The following is a 20,222-nucleotide window of genomic DNA, read 5'->3' as shown; positions in this document are numbered from 1 at the left end:
CTTTTCCTTCACCACCCCCACTACCCAAGCAGACCAGTCTCATTCCCAGATGTCTCCTGTCCACCTTTCCCCCACTGCCACCCCCTGCCGTTAGCAGTCTGAACAGGTGTCTGTCCCCTCTGGTGGTGAGTCCCACGAGGGCAGGGACAAGGTCTGGTCTGTCCCTGCTGCCCCAGGCTCAAGAGGCCCCAGCAAGAGCCTGTGGCATAAACGAGAGTACCCCAGTGGGGATGTGAGGACATGGCGGTGGAGGTGGGAGGAGATGGGGCCGTGAATGGGCCACCAACCCAGAACAACCACATCCTCACCTGTTCTTAGAAGCTAGGCCACAAGCCCTCCTCCCTGTTCCCACACTACCTTTGTGTCCTCCATCATAGCCCAATGCTGGACCACATTGTAATGGCCCAAGTAGGCATACAGTTGTGACCTCCTCTAAACAGAGGGGTTTATTCTGGGAAATCCCTACTTGATATAAAGGTTAGTTATTAATAATATGACAACCAGCATCATAATGTCCAAAGCCTGCTTGTGACATGACACCATATACAGCTGACTAACTATGGAGCCAACCCACTACAGGATGGTGGCAGCGTGGCACAGCCACGTGGGAACCTAATGTGGCAGCTGGTGATTGTCAGCAGCTGATGAAGCATGCAGCCGAGTGGCCCAGAACCCACTGCCTGTGTGCCGACTGTGTGCTGGGGGTGCTCCAGGGGCCCCTGGCCCTTGCCTTACTACAAGCCCCACACCAAGGCGAGCCAAGGAGGAGCCACAACCCCTGCCCCAGGGAGCTTTCTGCCACACACACAGTCTAGGGTCTGGTGTGTCCCCAGAGCAGCTAGCTGGATCAGGGTTTTTGTGAACTTACCAAGAGGTGGCCCCAAAGGAACTGGGCTGTGGGGCCCAAGGCTGGTTGGGTGTGGAGAGAGCCCAGGAAGTGCAGCCTATCTTGGATCTGTCCTGAGTGCTCTCATTGGAAGGGCCCCTAGGTACCTGGCTACTCCATCCATCTTTTGGTCAGGGTGATTAGCAGCTATGTCAGTGCCTTTGATTTTCCCCATGAAGGCAGGATACAGGGGCAGCAGCCTGGAAGGGGTGAGGGCAGGGGCCAGCTTTTCCCTGACTGGCTGGGATCCCTGAGGTAATCACTACCAGTCCCCCAACCCCCCACCTCCCTCCTGGCCAGGCTGAGTCCCTCAGTGACCATGAGCCCTGTATCCTCCCACCTAAGGCTCCCCTGTCTCTGGCACGAGTGTACCCCATTCCAGCAGCTGGTCTTTGTCTCCCACCCCAGATCCTGTGGCCTCTCCAGTGTTTGCCCATGTAGGCCGGCCTAGGGAGACACATCCCACCACATCCTACCATCTCTAGGGACCTGTTGACATATGGGCTGGGCAGTTAAAACGCCCCCAGCTGTGCCTTTCAATTCAAGGACAAGACACTGAGATGTGGCTAGAGGAGGCTGGAGAACAGCAAATCCCCCAGGAGGGTCATATGGGGTTCACTCCCCCAACCCTGACTGTGCCCTGCTCAGTGCCCTGGGCAGGGGGAAGGGGCTGGGATGCTAGAGTCCCCAGCTGAACTCCCTGCTGAGCCCAGGCCTTTGAGGAGACAGGCGCAGCAGGGCCCAGCTTGCATCAAATCTTTCTCATTCCATTTTCTTTCTGATTTAATTTTCCAGAGATTAGGGCCTGTTCACCTTCGCTGCAGAGAGGAGCTTTGCACGCGTGCCTGCTTTTACTCCCAGAGTTGGATGGTTGGTTAGTCGATCAGGCTGGTTCTGCTGGTCCTCCGCCTCCTCCCCTCCAGAGTGGTCCTCTTGCCTTCCACAGGCCTCAGGCTTTCAGCATCACCCTGGGCCCCCCAGGCCCTTTTCAGGTCCCCCAAGCCTCCTGCTGATCCCTGTGCTACGTTTACCTTGTGCTTCACCTTCAAGTTTGGAGATAAATGCAGGGAACAGAACTGCAGAGTATGACCTAAAGCAAACGCTTTGGATAAGACAGACTGGGTTCAAATCTGAGCTCCTCTGTGTAACTTAACCCCTCAGTGTCCCATCTAAGTGGGCCTGATCAGAATGGTCCTTCCTCGGGGGTTGTACATCAGCAAGGTCAAGTGTGTGAAGCACCTGCCCCAGAGTGGCCAGAGCCACTCGGCAAATAGGGCCATTCCTGCAGCCTCCGTGGTCCCTCTTTCCCCTTTCTCCCTCCTCTCCTTTGCCTTCCTTTTCCTCTTCTTTCCCCCTACCTTCCTCTCTGTGGGTAGGTTGGGTGCTGACTTGAGTCCAAGCCCCATTGCTCCAGGCTTTCTGGGACTTAGCAAAATGCCTCAACAGTCTGATGGGGGCCTGTCCTGGTCACTGGTCCTGGCGCCTCTTATGTCCTATGGTGGCTGTCTCTGTTCCTGGCGCCTCAAAGCTTATCCCCCTTCCAGTCAGGACTGTTTGGAGCTGTGGGGGATGAGGCTGGCTCCCTCTGCCCTTGCAAGCATCCAAGCTCCATCACGGCTGGCATGTAGCTGCAACAACCCGTAGACCAGCCAGCCCCCGTCTCTCTCCTCTGTCCAGCTGCCTTTGCAGAGGTGGGGGCCATGCAGTCTAGCTGCTGTGGGAGCTGTTGGGTTTTTCCAGTTAGCTCACTGGGCCAAGGACACCAGCAGGAGGGCAGTCCTGCTGTGGTTGTTGAGGCCCTGCACCCAGTGCGCCGGGGGCTTTCTGTTGCTTCAGAGCTGGCCCTAGGGACCAGGGCTAGAGGCTGGGGTCAAGGAGAGCCAGCGCTGGGTGTCCTCTGGAGCTCCCCTGAGCTCTTCTGGGCTTCCTGCCAGGACTGCAGGTGGAGTGCACCTCCCCAGACCACATCAATGGAGAGATGACCTATCCCCCAGGATGGGACCATCTGCTGGACTGTATCACTTGGGTCTCCCCGGGATGTAGGGTTCAGCTGAGAGTCCCACCCCAGGGGACAGGGATAACTGGAGCAGGTCCAGGGGAATGTTGAGAGAGTTAAGGCACTTGGGACAGAAGGCTGTTGCATCTCAAGTGTTCATTTGGGATTGGGGCAGGCTTGGCCTTAGCTCAACCAGTCCCTGCACTTTGGAATTCTGCCCTCATCTGCCCCAGAAACTCCTTCTAGCCCATTTCCCCACCCTCACGCTAGGGAGGATTTAGATAGGCAGGGAAAGGAGGAGGGGAAGCAGGCACATCATGAGCAAAGATGTGGCGGTGGGAATCAGCATCGGCTGGGGACCCAGAGGCCTGCATGCTTGTGCCCTATCAGTGAGTGGAGAGCCATTGAATGCTGGCACCAGGGCTCAGCAGAAGGACGGTGGGTCATGGTGGGTCTTTGGGTAGACTCAGGAAGAAACACAGCAGATGCAGCCCCAGACTCCAAGGAGGGGGTAGCACAACTGCAGGCAAAAGTGGAGGAGTCAGACCCAGGTCAGGCTGGTTCTGCTCTTGAACATGGAATTGGGCATATACATTGGCCCAGGGTCCAGTGCACACAGGCCTGATGCCTGGAGAGAGATGGAAGGGAGCCGGCTGTGGCCATACCATATCAGTGACATCCCTGTGTCCAGGCTCCCCTGTTATCACCTCCAGGGCTGAGGCCAAGGTGTCGGAGACACAGACAGGATGCTTGATGGAGAGGGTGTTATCCAAGGAGGCCTGGGAAGAGGGGTGGGGTACGTGATGGGCAGACCCTAGGGAGACCAAGGCTACCTGCCTAGGAATGGCTTTGGATCCTAAGGGTGCTGATCTAGCAGGGAGAGTGTGGAGGCAAGGAGGGGACTGTGATTCCTTCTGCAGAATCCTAAACAGTAGCAGTAGTGACAATAGTATAGGCACCTCGTGACATGAATCTTCCGATCCTTGGACAACCTGTGAGGTGAGGGCTGCCATTCTCTCATTTAATAGATTGAAAGCTAAGGTTCAGACATGGAGTGACTCTTAGCAGGGTCTCTGCTTCCAAGCTCTTGTATCACTTGTCAGGGTCCTGGGGTGTGACCCTGCCATCTGGAAACCCACTCCCTCTGCAGCCCCTGAGCCCTAATTGAGTCACCATCCCCAGTTGCAAGGGACATCCCAGAGAGGAGGGACTCCCAGGTTCCCTGAAGAGAGTTGTCAGGGGGCCACATAGTCCAGCCTCCACTATCCAGGCTGCCGCTGCTATGGACAGCCTTGATTGAAGTACCTGGGAATGACCTTGACAGGGGAGTCAGGCAGGTATGGGAACTTCATCCCCTCCCCTGAGAAGCCGGGCAGCTGCGCCCCCTGCTGGCACAAGGGGGGCAGGGTGCGCTCAGCAGAGATTTCAGCCAGTGTGGCTGAGACTGTGGCCTCAGCACAACCAGGGGTGATGGTCCAAGACTGGAGAAAAATGTGTTTTTAATGTCCTAAAACCTGAGAAGATGTCAGGAAGGACGGGGGACCCGGCTTGTCCACTCACAGTCGTGTGGCCTTGACCTATCCTCTCCTATTTCTGAACCTCAGTTTCCCCAACAGTGAGCACTGGGTTCTAGGCTCCCCACATGTCTCAGTGGCCCCCAGGCTCTGACCCCTTCCTGGCCTGTCTCCATCGCTGACTTCCATCTGGGGGCCTCTGTCCTGAGACACGCCCTCGGAGGCCCAGGGAACAGCCTGACCTGGTTCCCACCTGGGGCCTCCATCCTCCCTGGCCTTGCAGCCAGGCCTGCCACTCGCCCTCTAATCGCCGCTGCTCTGTGGGAAGGAGCGACTTCACCACAAATTATTTTGTTCTAAGAGAAGGACAAAAAGAAAAGAGAAGCCAGGAGGGGTAGGGGGCAGTGGGAGGAGGAGATTGCCTGAGCCAGCGTTGAGACTTGCTTTAACCCTTGGACTGCCAGGCGCTGAGTGGACAGCAGGCAAGGGCTCCAGAGGCACCCGGTCCCCCACCTCCTCCCCATGTCAGATGCCATGGCCTTTATCTCCCCACGTCTCACTGTCACTCTACTGACGTTATCTCTCCTGCCTGTCTGTCTCTCATCAGCAGCCTCTCCCACCTCCTTATCTCCTCCTCATCACCCCTCTTTGTGTCTTTCCACATCCCTCCACTTCTGCACAGCCTGATGGCAGTCTGGTGGCGGCAGCTCGCGGCACTCAGTTGTGGTGATCAGCCCGTGACCTCTGGTGAAGGAGCCAGCTTGCGGCAAAGACTTCCTGGGGTCACCTGGATACACACATGGACCCATTCAGGCTCAGGGACTCATGCAGGGATGTGCAGTGCATATGGACACACTCACACACACACTTATACTCATGCATGTGCACACACCCAAGACCCCAGCCATGAACAAAGTTGCCCACAGAAATCTGTTTCTACAGTTCACACACAGCCCCCAGGCTTCATCAAGCATCCTAACCCCACCCCACCCCAACATTCAGGCACGGGCACACAGATGGATGTGTGTTGAGCCATAACACACACACTCACACATGCAGATGTGGACTGTCAGATTTACACCCCCAGAGACGTGTGTGCACAAGCCCACCCCCAACCCACCAAGAGGGAGGGAGATTCATTCTCCCCATATGCCTCTTCCTCCCTCGTCCCTGCCCCCATATTCTGTGCCTGAATGACAGAGGAGCCCCTCGGGGCACCTGGAGCTCCCACAGTAGTTTTTGAAAATGCCCTGGGGCAGCGTCAGCAAAGGGGATGTGGATTCCTGAGCCTGTGTGGAGGGGTGGCTGTGTGTGTGATGCATGTGTGGGCGTGTAGGTTTATGTACACACGTGGGTGTGAGGGCATCTTCATGTTCGTATGTGATGTATTTGTGCTTGTTGGCTCCCTCTCCCCCAGCACCCTACCTCCCATCCAGCCCACCCTCCCCATTCTGCTGCTCTCACCACTCCGACCTGGTCAGGAGGGTGCTGCTTGTGACCCCTGGAGGAGGAAGCCTGAGTCCTGGAGAGGCAGTGACAACCTTGTCCCACCAAACACACACAACCCCATGCAAGCTGTGGAGCCTATGGCCAGGCCCTTCTTCCAAGTCTGTCTGAGCACTGAGCCCGACTGCCAGACCTTCCTGCTCCCTCTCAGTGGCCAAAGCCAGGGTCAGGTTGGGTGTGAGGACTTTTCTATGGTGAGCTGTGCTGAAAGGGTATCTGGGCACCATGACATGGGGATGTGGGACCCTCTGCCCTCACCCCAGGCTTCTGCTTCTTTCCAGGTCTACAAAGACAACAGGAATCTGTTCGAGGTGCAGGAGAATGAGCCTCAGAAGTTGGTGGAGAAGGTTGCGGGGGACATTGAGAGCCTGCTGGACAGGAAGGTGCAGGCCCTGAAGGTAGGTGCGGTCGTTTGGCTTGAGGGAGGACCAGGCAGAGCAGCCCTGCACTGTAAGGGCAACATCTGGACCCGCCATGAACACAACCCTCCAGGCCATCTGCATTCAGGCCGGGCCACTGCTAGCAGGCTGGGCCACGTGGACTGTGGGTCACTGTGGCAGGTGCAGGATGGTTTTATCTAGGTCAGCTGCAGGAGGGGTGACCTGGGGTCTGGGGCCCTGTGTGGATATGATGACAGGCCCCACTCCTCCCTTCTTTTGGGCCTGGGAACTTCCTGTTCCTCAGCTCTACCTATGAGTGTGCCCCAGGCGAGCACCTGGCCAGGAGAGCAACCTACTGATGCCGGGGAGGGAGGGCCTGAACGCCCCACAGAGAAAGACATGGCCATGTGATGCTCAGGGTTGGAGCTCCTGTTCTGCCCGTGACTTCTCTGCCTCCCTCTGGGCTTCGGTCTGTACTCTGCACTCAGAGAGGTGGTGCCTGTCGGCTCCAAGGCACTGCGGTCCTGTGAGGTGACAGAACCTGCTGGTGTGCCCTGATCAGTCTACAAAGCCAGCGGACCCTGGTACTCAACCTCCCCAGGGAGGGCAGGTGGGAAGGGGCTTCTGGAGCTGCAGGATGCCCTGGGCAGGTTGTGCAGTAAAAAAGGGAAGGAGTCCAAGCTGCCCCCATGTCAGAGGCATAACTGCTGCTGGCCCAGCCTGTATCAAAGAGACGAGTCCAATAAAAAGGAAAGAAGTGCTAATACACGCGACAACATGGATGAACTCAAAAACATTATACTAAGTGAAAGGAGCTCTTCATAAAAGACCACCTATTGTGTGATCCCATTTCTGTGAAATGTCCACAATAGGCAAATCCATAGAAACGGAAAGTACATTAGTGGTTGCCTAGGGCTGGAAGGGAAGGGATAGGGAGTGTCTGCTAATGGGTACAGGGTTTCTTTTTGGGGTGATGAAAATAGTCTAAAATTAGATTGTGGTGATGGTTGCCCAACTGTGAATATGCTGAAAAACCGCTGAATTGTATACTTTTATGTGGATGATTTTTATGATATGTGAGTTATATCACTATAAAGCTATTTTTTAATGAGTCAGCCACACAGGTCATGCCCAGGCTCAGGCCAGGGGCTGGCAGGGTCAAGTCAGAGCAGCCAGACACCCCCCGCAACCAAGTCCAGGCCCCTGCAAAGAACCAGGAGTCCCCTGCCTGCTCCTGTGTGACCTGGGATCATGAAATAGGGAGAGGTGGGCATCCTGAGACTACAGGAGGAAAGCCAAGCCTTCAGCTAAGATGGTCACCCCCAGGTCCATCAGGGTTCCCCCTGGCTGCGGGAAACATCTACTTGCCTCACACAGCCAGCAACTCATGTCCCACCACCTTGCCTTTCCTAGAACCGAACACCACCTGCAGGCCCACCCCTCCTTTCTCTGGTTCTCTATCTCTGTCTCTTTCTCTCCCGTTCATCCCAGACCCGCTCCTTGCCTCTATTTCCCTGCTTTGCTGCTTCCACTGCCCAGTTCACAAAGTGCAGGCCACCAGCCCTGAACTTGTGCTGAAACCATCTGATAGATTTGGGAAGGAGCACCCTTCATACCTTTAGACCTCCCGCTACCCTGGCTTTAGGACCAACTGCCTCAGCAGGGGTGCTAAGTGGTGGCAGTGACAAATGTCTGACCTGCCCTCCACATGTGGAGCCCAAGGCCCAGCCCCTGCCCATCCAGGGCTGGATTTGCTCCCCAAGCTCCTTTCCTGCCTCTTGGAGGAACAGGCAACCCTGACAACTTGAGGGGCAGAGGAGCCCAAGGCCTGGGGTCCTGATTCCAACCATCTCCCAACATCCCACATGTCGGACTTTGGCCTATAAGGCAGGCAGATGTCTGCCTCCTTTCCACTGCATCTGTAGCCCAGGTACACACGGCCTGGTACACAGTTGGCACTAAATACAAATGATTCTTAAGGGAAGAATGATGAGAAAAGGCACTCACTGATTGGGTACTCGGCATGTGCTGAGTCTGTCACACATCATTCTCACCACAGCCCCCTGAGGAATGGGGGCACTGAGATTCAGACCTGCTATGCATCAGGCCAGGATGTGGCAGACCCAGGATTTGAATCCAGGTCACTCTGACCCTAAGGAAGGCCCCTCACTGCCCACATTAGTCCAGAGGTGTGTGCGTAGCCCCGCCCTCTCCTAGCCAGTGAACTCCCTCTGCTGCAGCACCCCTGGCTCCAGGCCCACAGGATGCTCCTGTGCATATCCCCAGAGGAAGGAGAGGTCCGACCTTGTCCTGCCTTGGTCCTAATTGTTCCAGATGAGCTTTGGTCTTAGTTTCGTTTTAAATTTGCTTTTAATCGAGGTCTGGCCCTTTTCTCCTTTCCCGCATTTGTTTGCAGCCTGAGTGCATATGGAGGGAGGAATGTTGGGTGTCCGGACCCCCTCCACTCCATTGTCCCTCTCTCCCTGGACCCCATCCAGTAATCCAATGTAAATCCCCTCACTCTGGTCTGGAATTTTAATGTGGGGCTTGCAAGGCAGCAACCGAGCAATGTTGGACGGAAGTTCATTGTCTCATCTAATCAGGGACAATCAGATGTTTGTAACGAGTTTCTCGAAGCTGCACAGAGTGGTTTACAAGGCCAAGAGTCAGGCAGAGCAGGCCAGGTCAGGGACTTTGCAACACAGGCAACTAGCATCCCCAAGTCCAGGAAACCTGCTGGGACCTCAGCTTTGGAGACATGGAGGGGACCTTCTAGGAACTTCTGCTATCCAGGTGGATGGGTCCTCTGAGCCAGGGCTTGCTCTGTTAGGGTCTTGAGTCCCAGGAGGGGTAAGGAGGGATAGGGAGGCGCCTAACTTCTTATGGCACATTGGAGGCAGAGCTGGACCCAAATCAGGAATCTCCTGTCCTCCCAGCTGGGGCCTCTCCCAGAGCCCCTTTCTCAGAAAGGTCATCTCTTCATGGTTCCATTCCTCCCTCCATCTATGCATCAGCATCACTAAAGGCCTTCTGTGTGCCAGGCCAGTGCTGGGGGTGTGGCAGGGAAAAGCCCCATTCCTGTCCTCATGGAGCTCTCAGTCTCACCCCATCCCAGGCCTTAGTTTCTCCATCTGTAAAATAGGGAGAGGAGACTGGCCCTGCCCAGGACTTCTCGTTTCACAGCTCCAGGAGCCATCATTTATAGAGGTTACAGTGCAAACAATGTCCCTGAAGCCTGTGCCACCTTCAGCACCATGCCCGGCACCCCTGCTGTGTGGCTTCCAGGAGAGGCCATGGGAGGAGGAGGTAAGGAGTGACCCCAGTGCAGACATTCCAGCCTCTTGGGGACAAAGTCGGGGTGGTGTGGCTCAATGTGCTTGGTTCCTAAGGAATGAGAAGCCCAGGGCCAGAGCAGCCAGACCAGAGCAGATTCTTAAGGGACATCAGTGTGGCAGCTAGAAGCCTGCCTCAGGGACGCCCTTCACCTCCAACCTCAGATAAACCAGAGGCAGTGGCGAGGCTTGGCTGGAGATCCAGGAATTAGAGACGTCAGCCACTGAGCTCTGCCCTCCCCACTACTCCCGTGTTCCCCATGCTCCACCTCAGGTCCTCCTCAGTCCTGGGGCCAAGACTCTTCCAGATGCCACGCCTTTGTACCTTTGCCTTCAGACGGTGTTTTAACCCTATTGGTGCACTGGAGTCACCTGAGGAACTTTTAAATCATGATGTCCAGACCCCACCCAGACCAAGTACAGCAGATTCTATAGGGGTGGGGCTGGGCTTCAGTATTTTTCAGTGTTCCACAGATGATTCAGGGTAGTTTCAGAGCTCAGGATGAATCCCCTAAAATAGAAATAATTCCTTCCGACAATGACTGGCCTCTTTCTGAGTGCCTGCCAAGTGCCCAGCCTAAGGTGAGCCAGAACACTCCAGACCCCTTCAAACCTTCCCTACAAGTCAAAGGTTATTCCTCTTATCCACATTTTACATATGAGGAAACTGAGCCCCAGAGAGGTCACATCACTGGCCCCAGGTCCCACAGCAAAAACCTGGGGTCCAGATCCCAGAAACTGCCCCCCAATACTGCCCTCTTCTGTGCTACCACATGGTATTTGCTGTCCACAGTGGGCATGGCCAAGGGAAGAGATGGATCTGCTGTGACTAGGGCTTGCTCTGGGATGACCTAGTGAACTTGGGTAAGTCTTTACCCTATAGCATCTTCCCAGGCAATGGAGACAAGACACTGAGCACCTCTCCCAGCCCACCCTCATGACATCCAGGAGGTTAGGACAGTGGGTGCAGCTGTGGTCCTGGTTCTGGGGGCTCTACTGGGCAGCATTCCCACCATCAACGGCCTCTCTGGGGAGCGAGCATCATTTAAAGAGTAAAATTAAAAACCCTTTTGCACACAACCGCCCTGCTTTTGCCACTAATGGCCACTTAACCCAATTAAACTGATGCATTGTTGGCAGTGTGGCAGGGTCTATTCAGGAACTGGGCTCTGGGCTGGGTGTTCAAAGGAGCAGGAGGAATGAGCCAGGGAGGGAGCCAAGGGGCCAGGGGCTGTGGTTCTGCCTAGTTCTCACCTACCCTCTGCTTGCTTTCTCAGGCTTTATCTAATGCAGAGTTTCTCTGTGTTAGCATTATTGACACTTTGAGCAAGATAATTCTTTGTCATGGAGGCTCTGCTTTGTAGGATATTAAGCAGCATCCTTTCCCTCTACCTACAAGACACCAGTAGTACACCACTCCCCCAATTATAAAAACCAACAAACGTTTCCAAATAGTGCCAGATGTCCCCTGGGGGCAACAATCCCTTTGTTTGAGAACCACTGGTCTCATGGGACACCGAGATACAGCCATGGTGAATAGAAGCCCCACAAGCAGGGGAACACTGGGGACCTCGGAGAGGTGCAGATGGAATGGAGCAGCCCCAACAGGAGGAAGATCCTTTCAGTTCTAGGTGGGGTGATAGCAATCTCCAGGCTGCCTGGAAGAGTCACCAAGAATTTGGGGGATAAGTTTGTCATTGGAGCAGCTGGAGGCCAGTTTAGAACTGGGTCCACAATGCATTCATTGATGGAGGTTGGACTGGCTCTGGGAAGACAAGGCCATCACCTGGGAAGACAAGGGCATCAACTACTGCCAAGGACTGGCCCAGGAAAGGAGCCTTATGAACATTTGTAGAACAGATGCCAGGGCTGTGGTTCCAGGTTCTGGCTGGAAGTCAGCCTCTGGGGTCTGACTCCAGACCAGGGAAGCTCTAAAATGCACAGTAATGCTGGACAGGCAGGCAGGGAATTCTGTAGCATTGGCTGCCTCCGCCCACCCTTCTCTGGGCAATTAAAAGGTGTTTATGTGGAGCTGGCGGTGGCTTCTGCCTCCCCTCCATTATGAACATTAAGAGATCTTGACCCTTCCACTTTCCCGCTCTTGAAAGCAGGCACAGACACGTGGAGCCAATTAGGCGCGCGCGTGGGCGCCAAGGGCCCGAGCAGCCTTTTCTCCCTGATTGCAGCGTTTACAGCTGATTCTTCTCCCCTCACCCAGACAGCGCTGCTGCTTCCTGGCAAGGTGCCACTGCCACCCAGAGGAGCCAACTGTGGCCCCCAGGAGTAGGGGGAGCATTGAATTAGTGAATGGGCATCTGCTGAGTGCTGATGGTGTAGGAGCCCTTGGGCACCTCCACCTGAGAGCGATGACTCAGGAATGGAGTTCAGAGGGGGAGGTGGCCTGCCTGGGTACAGGAGAGACAGCGAACTGATGTCCACTTACCAAACACCTAAGGGTCCTGAGGGTCAGCGTGAGCCTTGAGCAAAGACACTCTCAGCAATGTGCGTGTGGGAAGGCCTCCCCTCCCTGCATCCCCGCCGGGTGGCTGAGTACCCAGAGATCCCTCAAAGGCCCCCAGGCTGAACTGGCAGGGCAGGGATCTGGCCTCCTTGGGAATGAAGAGGGAGACAGTGAGGGTGGGCGTGGCTGGGGAGTGGCCGAGAAATCCTGGTTTAGGGGTTTGGAGGGGGAGACATGTCATTCCCTCCTCCTCACACACCTGCCCCAGCTAGTGGGGATCAGATGAGGGCCTGGCTCAGCCTGTCAGGCCTCAAGAGGGGCCGGGCTGTGGGTTTGGGGCTGGGCTTTCCTGGTCCCTGGGATTGCCTCTGTGGAGCAGGGCCCTCTCCTGGCGCCTCCTCCAAGGTGCAGGGGCCTCGGGAGTCAGAAGAGCTGTGGTCATTCCTCACATCCACTAGCCAAAGGAAGGTTCTAGGGGCCTGGGGTGTGATTTCCCTGAGGCCCACGGAGCCTAGTGAATCAGCCTTACACCCGCTACCCTACCACTCAGTTCTGCCCTATGGCTGAAGGTCAGAGGGGAGAGCTGGCTGCATTATGTGTCAGGCTAGGAAGTTCAGCATCCTGCTTACCCCCAACAGTGCCCACCTCCTTTGGGACCCTTGGCTGAAGCATCCCAGACCCAGCTCTTGCCCCAGGAGTGGGTGTCTGAACCTCTCCTGCACAATGGCCCTCCAATCATGATGCCAGGTGCATCCCTTGGGAGCATCTTTCAGTCTCCCTGTTGTTCACTTGTTCACTCAGTCATTCAGCAAACCTCCACTGCCCCAACCTGGCCCTAGGTGTGGTGTCATTCTCCGCTCACTCTGGAGCAGAATTCCCATTTTACAGTTGAGGAAACAAAGGCTCAGAGATGATACCAGCCCAGCCAGTAGCCGACTTGAGACAGGGTCACAATTCTCCCTGATCCCCTGGCTCCTGAGCCTGTGTGCCCACTCCTCCCAGAGCTCCCTGGGGTTTGGGAAGAAGCAGAGCCATGCTGGTTGAGGCACAGAGGCAGCTCAGGGTTGGGAAGGGAAAAGGTGAGGGTCTGCCAGGCAGAGGGCAGAGTATATGCATGGGCCTAGGGGCAGAACCTCAACTGGGGACCCTGGGGAACAGCTGGCAGGCGGCTGGGTTGGAGAGGGCAACATTTGCAGGCTGGGTGCCATTGTCATGAGTTCCCGCTTTAATACACCTGCACCCTGCCCACCACAGGAGGGGAATCTAGGGCATGGGGGGTGGGTTTGGCCAAACAGAGAAAATGAACCCTGGGACCAAGGACAATTCACTGGGCTCCACTCCCCAGAGAAGACCTGCACTGAGGGAGGATCCTCTCTTGCTTCTGCCCCTCTCCCTGGGGGCGGTCCTAGCTGGCAGTTGGGGGCAGATGCTAGGAGGCTGAGTAGAAGGGCCTGCAGGTGCCATAGGGACAGACCAGTCTAATTCAGAATCAGAGAAGTGAGAAATTTAATTGAGTTTTAATAGCGTCTGGCCCTTTGTTCTGAAATCCTCGTGTACAAGGGCTGGGGGAGGGGAGGGTGCATCTAAGACAGGGCAAGCTAGTGGCCCAGCTGCTCCCTGCCCTCCAGGATCCCAGATTTCAAGGAGACAGACAATAAGCTACTGGGTCCCACTGTGCAGAACAGCTGATATGGGAGGGCAGGTCTTAGAAGACAGCCTGGTGGAGGTGGCATTTGAGCTAAGCCTTGGAAGGCGGGGGAAATTTCCAAAGGTGGAGAAAGGGAAGAAGGAAGGCACCGAGCTTTGGCCTAGCAGTGAGAGTGAGCAGAAGTGACTCCAGCTGAGTCTGGGAGGGGAGCCTGTGCATAACTGCTTCCACTGGAGGAAGAGTGGATGGAGAGGTGACAAAGGCAGGGGCAGGGCCTCCGCCTAAGTTCTGGGGTGGTAGCTGCATATCTACAAGCATGGCCCCTTCGCAGGGCAGGCAGCGCTGGGAGCAGCCAGTCACCTCTCTCAGCCCATTTTCTGTGGCTTAAAATACACAGCAAGCAGTGCCTCTGCTGTGGCAGTGCACTCCTGAGGGGGAAGTGAGCCGTGGGGGTGCAGGTGGGGAGGGCACAGTACTGTGGACTCATTCCCAGGATGGGGGACGCTAGGGTGGTGAGAAGGCCCCCAGGCCCCTCATGGGTCCATCAGCTGTCTTCTCTAAGCCCACACCTGAAGACTGGACCAGCCCTGGGTGCCATGGTGACCCCAGGCATGATGACCCTGGCTCGTCATGTCATGGGGTTCCAGGGGCCTCAGGTGTCCTTTGCTTCCTTTAGCCTTTCTTTACTGAGCACTGAGCACCTGCTGTATACAATGCACCATACTAGGTTATCAGGTACAGGGACAGTGGTACCTGGTACCTGTGGAGCCCCTCCCAGAATACTGTCTGCTCAAGGTGACAGTGATGTGACCCATGCCACAAAGTGTGGAGCCAGGGTGTTAAGCTCGTGGATATTGACCAGGCCTAGGGGGCCTTGAGGGGAAGAGAGGGTTACTGGAGACCCAGCCAGGCAGAGGAGGGTAAGGGAGGAAGAGGGTCCAAGGCAGAAGGCACAGCAAAATACGAAGGCCAGAGGTAGACTGCATGTGTGTCTACGTGTTCAGGCATCGGCCTGCACGTGGTGGTGAAGGGCCTCCCCGCTGGCCTGGCTCTGCGGGGCATGTGCGTAGATGCACCATGAAGCAGGGGCTTGAGGCAGAGACAGGAATGGGCTGTGCCCAGTGCTGCCACCATTCCTTGAAGTCTAGCTGAGACCTCAACCTGCAGAGGCCTGACCTTGCACTACCCTCAAAAGAACCTCTGGCCAACCTGCAAAGTCTTGACCTTGCACTACCCTCAAAAGAACCTCTGGCCAAGGGGTCCCCTCAGAAAGATGCAAGATAGCACATAAGCCATGGGACCAGCTCCAGAGCAAGAAGGTGGCCAAGAATTAGGGGCCTCACCCACTGCTGTGCTGCAGCCCCCACTCTGCACTTGAGCCCTTGACAACTCTCACATTCTCTGGGCCTCAGTTTTCCTACCTGTACAGTGGGAACAGCAAGCATAGCCTCACAGACCTGTCATCAGAGTTTATGCCCAGGCCTTGATAACACCAGTTCAGCAAGGGATGCTCATGGGGTTATGTGGGATGGGCCCTACAGACAGGTCTGACCTGTGCTCCACATGTGGGCCAACCCTAGGGTATAGGACCTCATGCCATCCCTCCCCTTTCTGGATGCCTCATCAAGGGCCCGTCCCCAGCTCCTGGCTCTGTGGGTCATACTGTACGGCTGATTGATACTTCCTGCTTCCTGGCATAGGCCTTGGGCCCTTGTTTGAGAGGCTGGTCACGGTTGCCAGGCCCTTTGTTCCAGCCTTCCTGTGTTTGCCCACTCTGTGCCTCGGCGAATGGGAGTTGCAGCATGTTTGCTGTGTCAACACCAGCTGGAGCCTAGCTATCAAAATAGCCAAGGGTGTGAGACCCCATCCGCCAGCTGCCTGGGTGCCTGGGGTCCAGCCCCTCCCTGGGCAGTTGGGGTCGGTGGGTCAATGGGCAGTTCCCATGCCCCACCCATTAACCCACGGGACTGCCAGGCCTCTGCTAGGCAGGTGTCTGGAAACAACAAGGGCAGCCTCAGATAGGGAACAGGACTCAAGAAGGGTCTGCACAGTCTCCCCTTGTCTCAGGAGGACTTCCTGGCAGAGTTGGCCTTAAAGCCTTTGAAAGCTAAGTTTGAGGCTTCCCCACCCCTCTGTGCATAATCCCTTTGACCTCGCTGGCCCCAGCGCCAGCCATCTCCTCCCCTGTGTTCCCAGTCATCAGATCCAGCAGCATCAGAGAGGTGGCCAGAGCTGTCAGGTAGGCAGACAGATGGATAGACAGGCAGCAAGATAGGGTGCAGGCAGGAGATAGAACTCAGGAGAGAACTAGAGGGACCTGAACCAGGCAAGCTGACATCCATGTGTAAGCTGTGCAGATGTGGGCAGGTGGCAGAGCCACAGCCCTGGGGAGGGCAGAGATGGGCAGCCTTTGGCTGGTGGCTAGTACTGAGTGGTGGCTGTCAGAGACAGACAGGGGAACAAAGGTCTGGAGAAGGAGAGCGACTTGCCCTGAGCCTGGAGAGTTCCTGGATCCCTGCCCTTCAACCAAGGCTGTTCCACCATTTGGGGGCCCAGTCAGTACTGGACCTTTAAATTCTATTTACTTCTGAGTGAGACCCCCACCCACTTCATCAGTAGGTTTTCCAGAAATAAGCCTTTGAAGGTGACTCACCCAGGAGACAGAGGCCCCCAGGGCATGGACCAGGCAGCTGGATCAAGAGGCAGAAGTGCCAGGTGAAGTCTCAACTGAAGTGCTAATACATCCACCACACGGCCTTTGCTGGTGATTTCCCTTCTGAGTCTCAATTTCCTTATCTATAAAATGAGGTGATAAGAGTCGACCCCACGGGATTGCCGAAAGGGAGAGGATCATCTGAGCTGAGGCTTGGCCTGCTCATAGACATATGCATGCCGTGGGGTTATCACTGTTACAAGGGGAGAGTTTGGGCCACAGGGAACATCTGCATCACTGGATTGCATTTTGGGATTTCGTGGAAAAATGTCCCAGTTACCTGGAAGCACAGAGAAGTAGTACTGAGGAAATGGGAGGCAATCCATGAATGTGAGCGTGTGTGTCCTCATACACATGCAAGTGCCTACTCCTTACCTGGAGGTCACAACTCCCACATGGCCCGAGACCAAGTTGTGGGACTGTGGCCTGAGTGAGGGGGCTAGTGCCCCAACTCCCCATGGCCCAGGCAGAAGCGCTGGCTCCATAATCTCCCAGTGATGACACAGACCTTTCCCCACCACCTGTGTTCATACCTAGGCCTCATTTTATCAAATATTCTTCTACTAATCTCATCTCCCTGGGTGATTGCCGTGTAATTAGCTCATTTCGCAAAATATTACATCTGTCATATTTTTGCCTCGCTTTTTCCTTCTCCTGGGAAAGGGCAGAAGTGGACAGGGTAGGGGAAGATTTCTGGGCATGGAGCCACCTCACAGGTCAGCTCTGGCCCACCCACTGCACAAAGGGCCCCCCGTATGCACCATATATACACGAGTCCCCTCGACACACATCCCAGACCCAGGGTCTGGTGAACAGGTGGTGAGTGGGCAGGATCTGAGAGTGTCAGAGCCCTTCCAGTGTCGAGGAGAAGGGATGGTGCAGGCCTGACCAGGCCCTGCCCCAGGAGTACCTGTGCACACCTGCTCAGACCAAGGGACTATTCAGGCCCAAGCTGGACTCAGACTAATGAGGTCCTCGTGGCTTTGTCCGTGGTGGACATGTGTATGGCAGGCAGGCTGGGGGTGAGTAGGCAGGGACGAGGGGGCAGGATGCCAGCTGGCCTCTGCTTGGTACATGTGACAGAGCATGAATGGACTGAGCCCCAGGTATGCAGCAAACACTTGGTTAATAAAAATCCCAATGATATTTTATTACCTGTCTATCCACTCCCATCCATTGGACAAGGTCCCACAGAGGGTGGGTTGCCCCAAGCCCCTACACCCTCCCACCCACCCACCCCAACCAGATCTGATCCAGCTGTGAGGTGGGGGCTTTTGGAACAGTGGACTGTGGACCGGGCACCTATAGAGCCCCTCAGTGGATCACATGTGGCCCAGGCCTTGGCCCTGACCCAGCAGGACAGCTCCAGCCAGGGGGCACCAGGCCTCATGGTGCCTGGGAGCAGAATAGCCACCCTCCCTGCTCCCAGAAGTGGGGCCAGGCAGAGGGGCTGCTGAGCCCCCTGCCCTACCTCCCCTACCCATTTCCCCAGATGGAAAACCAGAGACCGCTGAGGCCTCATCTGCACAGAGAGCTGTCAGTGGCTCAGAACCTGCTGCCACAGTGGACCCTGGGCGGCTGGAAGGATTGGGCTTAGGCCCTCAGCTGGCGTGGCCTACTTTCCCGCGTCCTCCCGCCACTGCTCCCACTGTATCCCCGCCTTCTCTTGCTTCACCTCCCTCGGGATGTGAATTCTCTTAAACTTTTAATTAAAAACATTCTCCTTTCTTCTTCCAAGGTTTGCTTCCCTGTGATTTTCCTCTTAGAAGGAGAGATGGAGGAAAGGGGGGTCACAGGGAATGAGTGGAGGTCAAGGCTTCCTGGATCTCCATGGGGAACCCAGGGGAACCAAGGGCCTGGCTCGGAGAAGGCTACTGGCCACTCCCTACCCTGTGTCACCCTCCCTGGCTTCCTGCCTCTGCCAAGGGAGGCATTTTTGAGGGCTCCAACCCTGGTTGCCACGGCCAGATTTGAGGAATGGTGCCAGCTCCCAGGGGCCCTGCATGCACTCCCACCATGTCCCACATAACTACTCAAGATGACTGCAGTTCATGCCCATTTTCACTGAGCAAGAGGTGCCCCTGCTTTCCTGTGAGAGTGCTGTTAGCTCCAGCCGCCTTGGAGTTACTCCTGAGCCCATTGGTCATAGGTTGGGGAAGTGTCCCATTGGGTGGTTCATCAGGTAAGATGCAGCCCCAGCTTGTGTCGTGCACTTCACGGTCACCAACTGGGTCACAGATGCTTCACATGTCAAATTCCCAGTTCATCTCAGGGGCACAAGGTCAGGTACTGGTTCATGAGGTCTCGGCCCTGGGGATGCTGGGGACAAAGATCTTTGACGTCAGAGAATCAGAACACCTCCTCCAATTATGGGGTTGGAGACAGGCTGGCCTGTGTCCCCCTCCCCAAGGCAGTGGCCCATTAGCCTGTCCCTGATTCTTGAGGGAGATGCCACCGTGTCTTCAAGTTCCTGTTTCAGAGTTGGAGCCGGCTAAATGTCCAAAAGTTCTTCCTTGTGTCAGACCACAGCCTAACGCCTTTCCTTGGTTCCACCTCTAGAGAACTTCGGCTTAGACTTCCTTGTCCCTAAGTCTTCCCTGGCCCAGGAGACAGGGACTGAGTCACCACATCTCCATGTCCCTGTCACCTCCCTACTCCTTTGCAAGCTAAGGACCTCCATCCTAGGACCTCCGGGCCCAGCTCAGGAAGCCTCCTGCAAACTCACAGGCTCATCCAAGCACATCCTCATGTTCCATCCTGAGATGCCTCCACCACAGATTGTACGTCTCCCATCCCTAAAGGTCAGGACCCCTCCTACCCCCCCCAGAGACTAAGGGACTCAAGACTCCAGCCAGACCCAAGCCTAGGTGAGGAGCCAGGACACCACTAGCAGGGCCTGTGCCTCCACAAGGACTCACCCTGCACCCTCTCACCTCATTCTCCCACTCTAGCCTGCAGCAGTGGTGGGGGATGCCACTGGCCCTTGTGAAGACATCAGGATGCCCCAGAGAAGGGGCTGTGATGGAGGCATTGGCCCTAAGGGGCTAGGACACTTGCCTCCTAGGCTGCCCTTAGCTCCCCTCCTGACACCCCCCTTGTGTCCTGCTTCACAGACCTGGAGGCCACCCTGACTGGCCCCAGGAACACTCAGGGAGACATCCCACGAATGTCGGTGGGGCCATGCAGTATTTGGAGAATTGGCTGGGAGGAGGGGTAGATAGGCCAGATAGGGACACAGCATTAACAAAGGCGGGAAGGGTTTCTGGGCAGGGACTGGTTGGAAGTAGGGGCAACATAGGGCCAAGAATGTAGAAGTGGCCATGAGCGGCCTCAAACACCAGGCACGGGGACTTATTTATTTATTTATTTTAATTGAAGTACAGTTGATTTACAATTTTGTGTTAATTTCTGGTGTACAGCATAGTGATTCAGTTATAAATATATATATTCCTTTTCATATTCTTTTTCATTATAAGTTATTACAAGATACTGAGTTTAGTTCCCTGTGCTATACAGTAGGACTTTGTTTATCTATTCTGCGTATAGTAGTTTGTATCTGCTAATCCCAAACTCCTAATTTATCCCTACCTCCTCTTTCCCCTTTGGCACCCGTAAGTTTGTTTCCTATATCTGTGAGTCTGTTTTTGTTTTGTAAATCAGTTCATTTGTGTCATTTTTTTTTAGATTTCACATATAAGTGATACCATATGATATTTGTCTTTCTCTGACTTACTTCACTTAGTATGATAATGTCTAGATGCATCCATGTTGCTGCAGATGGCATAC

At 55.4% G+C, this 20,222-nt stretch overlaps 1 protein-coding gene across 4 annotated transcripts in view; it reads left to right on the top strand.

Annotated features, from left to right (window-relative positions):
* The window catches only part of CACNA2D2 (calcium voltage-gated channel auxiliary subunit alpha2delta 2), a 136,977-nt gene that overhangs the window by 61,238 nt on the left and 55,517 nt on the right, over window positions 1-20,222 (top strand). For all 4 annotated transcript variants that reach the window (XM_072941334.1, XM_072941332.1, XM_072941333.1 and 1 more), the window contains exon 3: window positions 6,184-6,300. In XM_072941334.1, the coding sequence (XP_072797435.1) occupies window positions 6,184-6,300 (117 nt within the window). The remainder of the gene's footprint in view (window positions 1-6,183; window positions 6,301-20,222) is intronic.

The sequence above is a fragment of the Vicugna pacos genome, chromosome 17 (genome assembly GCF_048564905.1).
Source record: "Vicugna pacos chromosome 17, VicPac4, whole genome shotgun sequence".
In the NCBI taxonomy this organism is placed as follows: domain Eukaryota; kingdom Metazoa; phylum Chordata; class Mammalia; order Artiodactyla; family Camelidae; genus Vicugna; species Vicugna pacos.
This window is presented reverse-complemented; position numbering and strand designations above follow the sequence as displayed.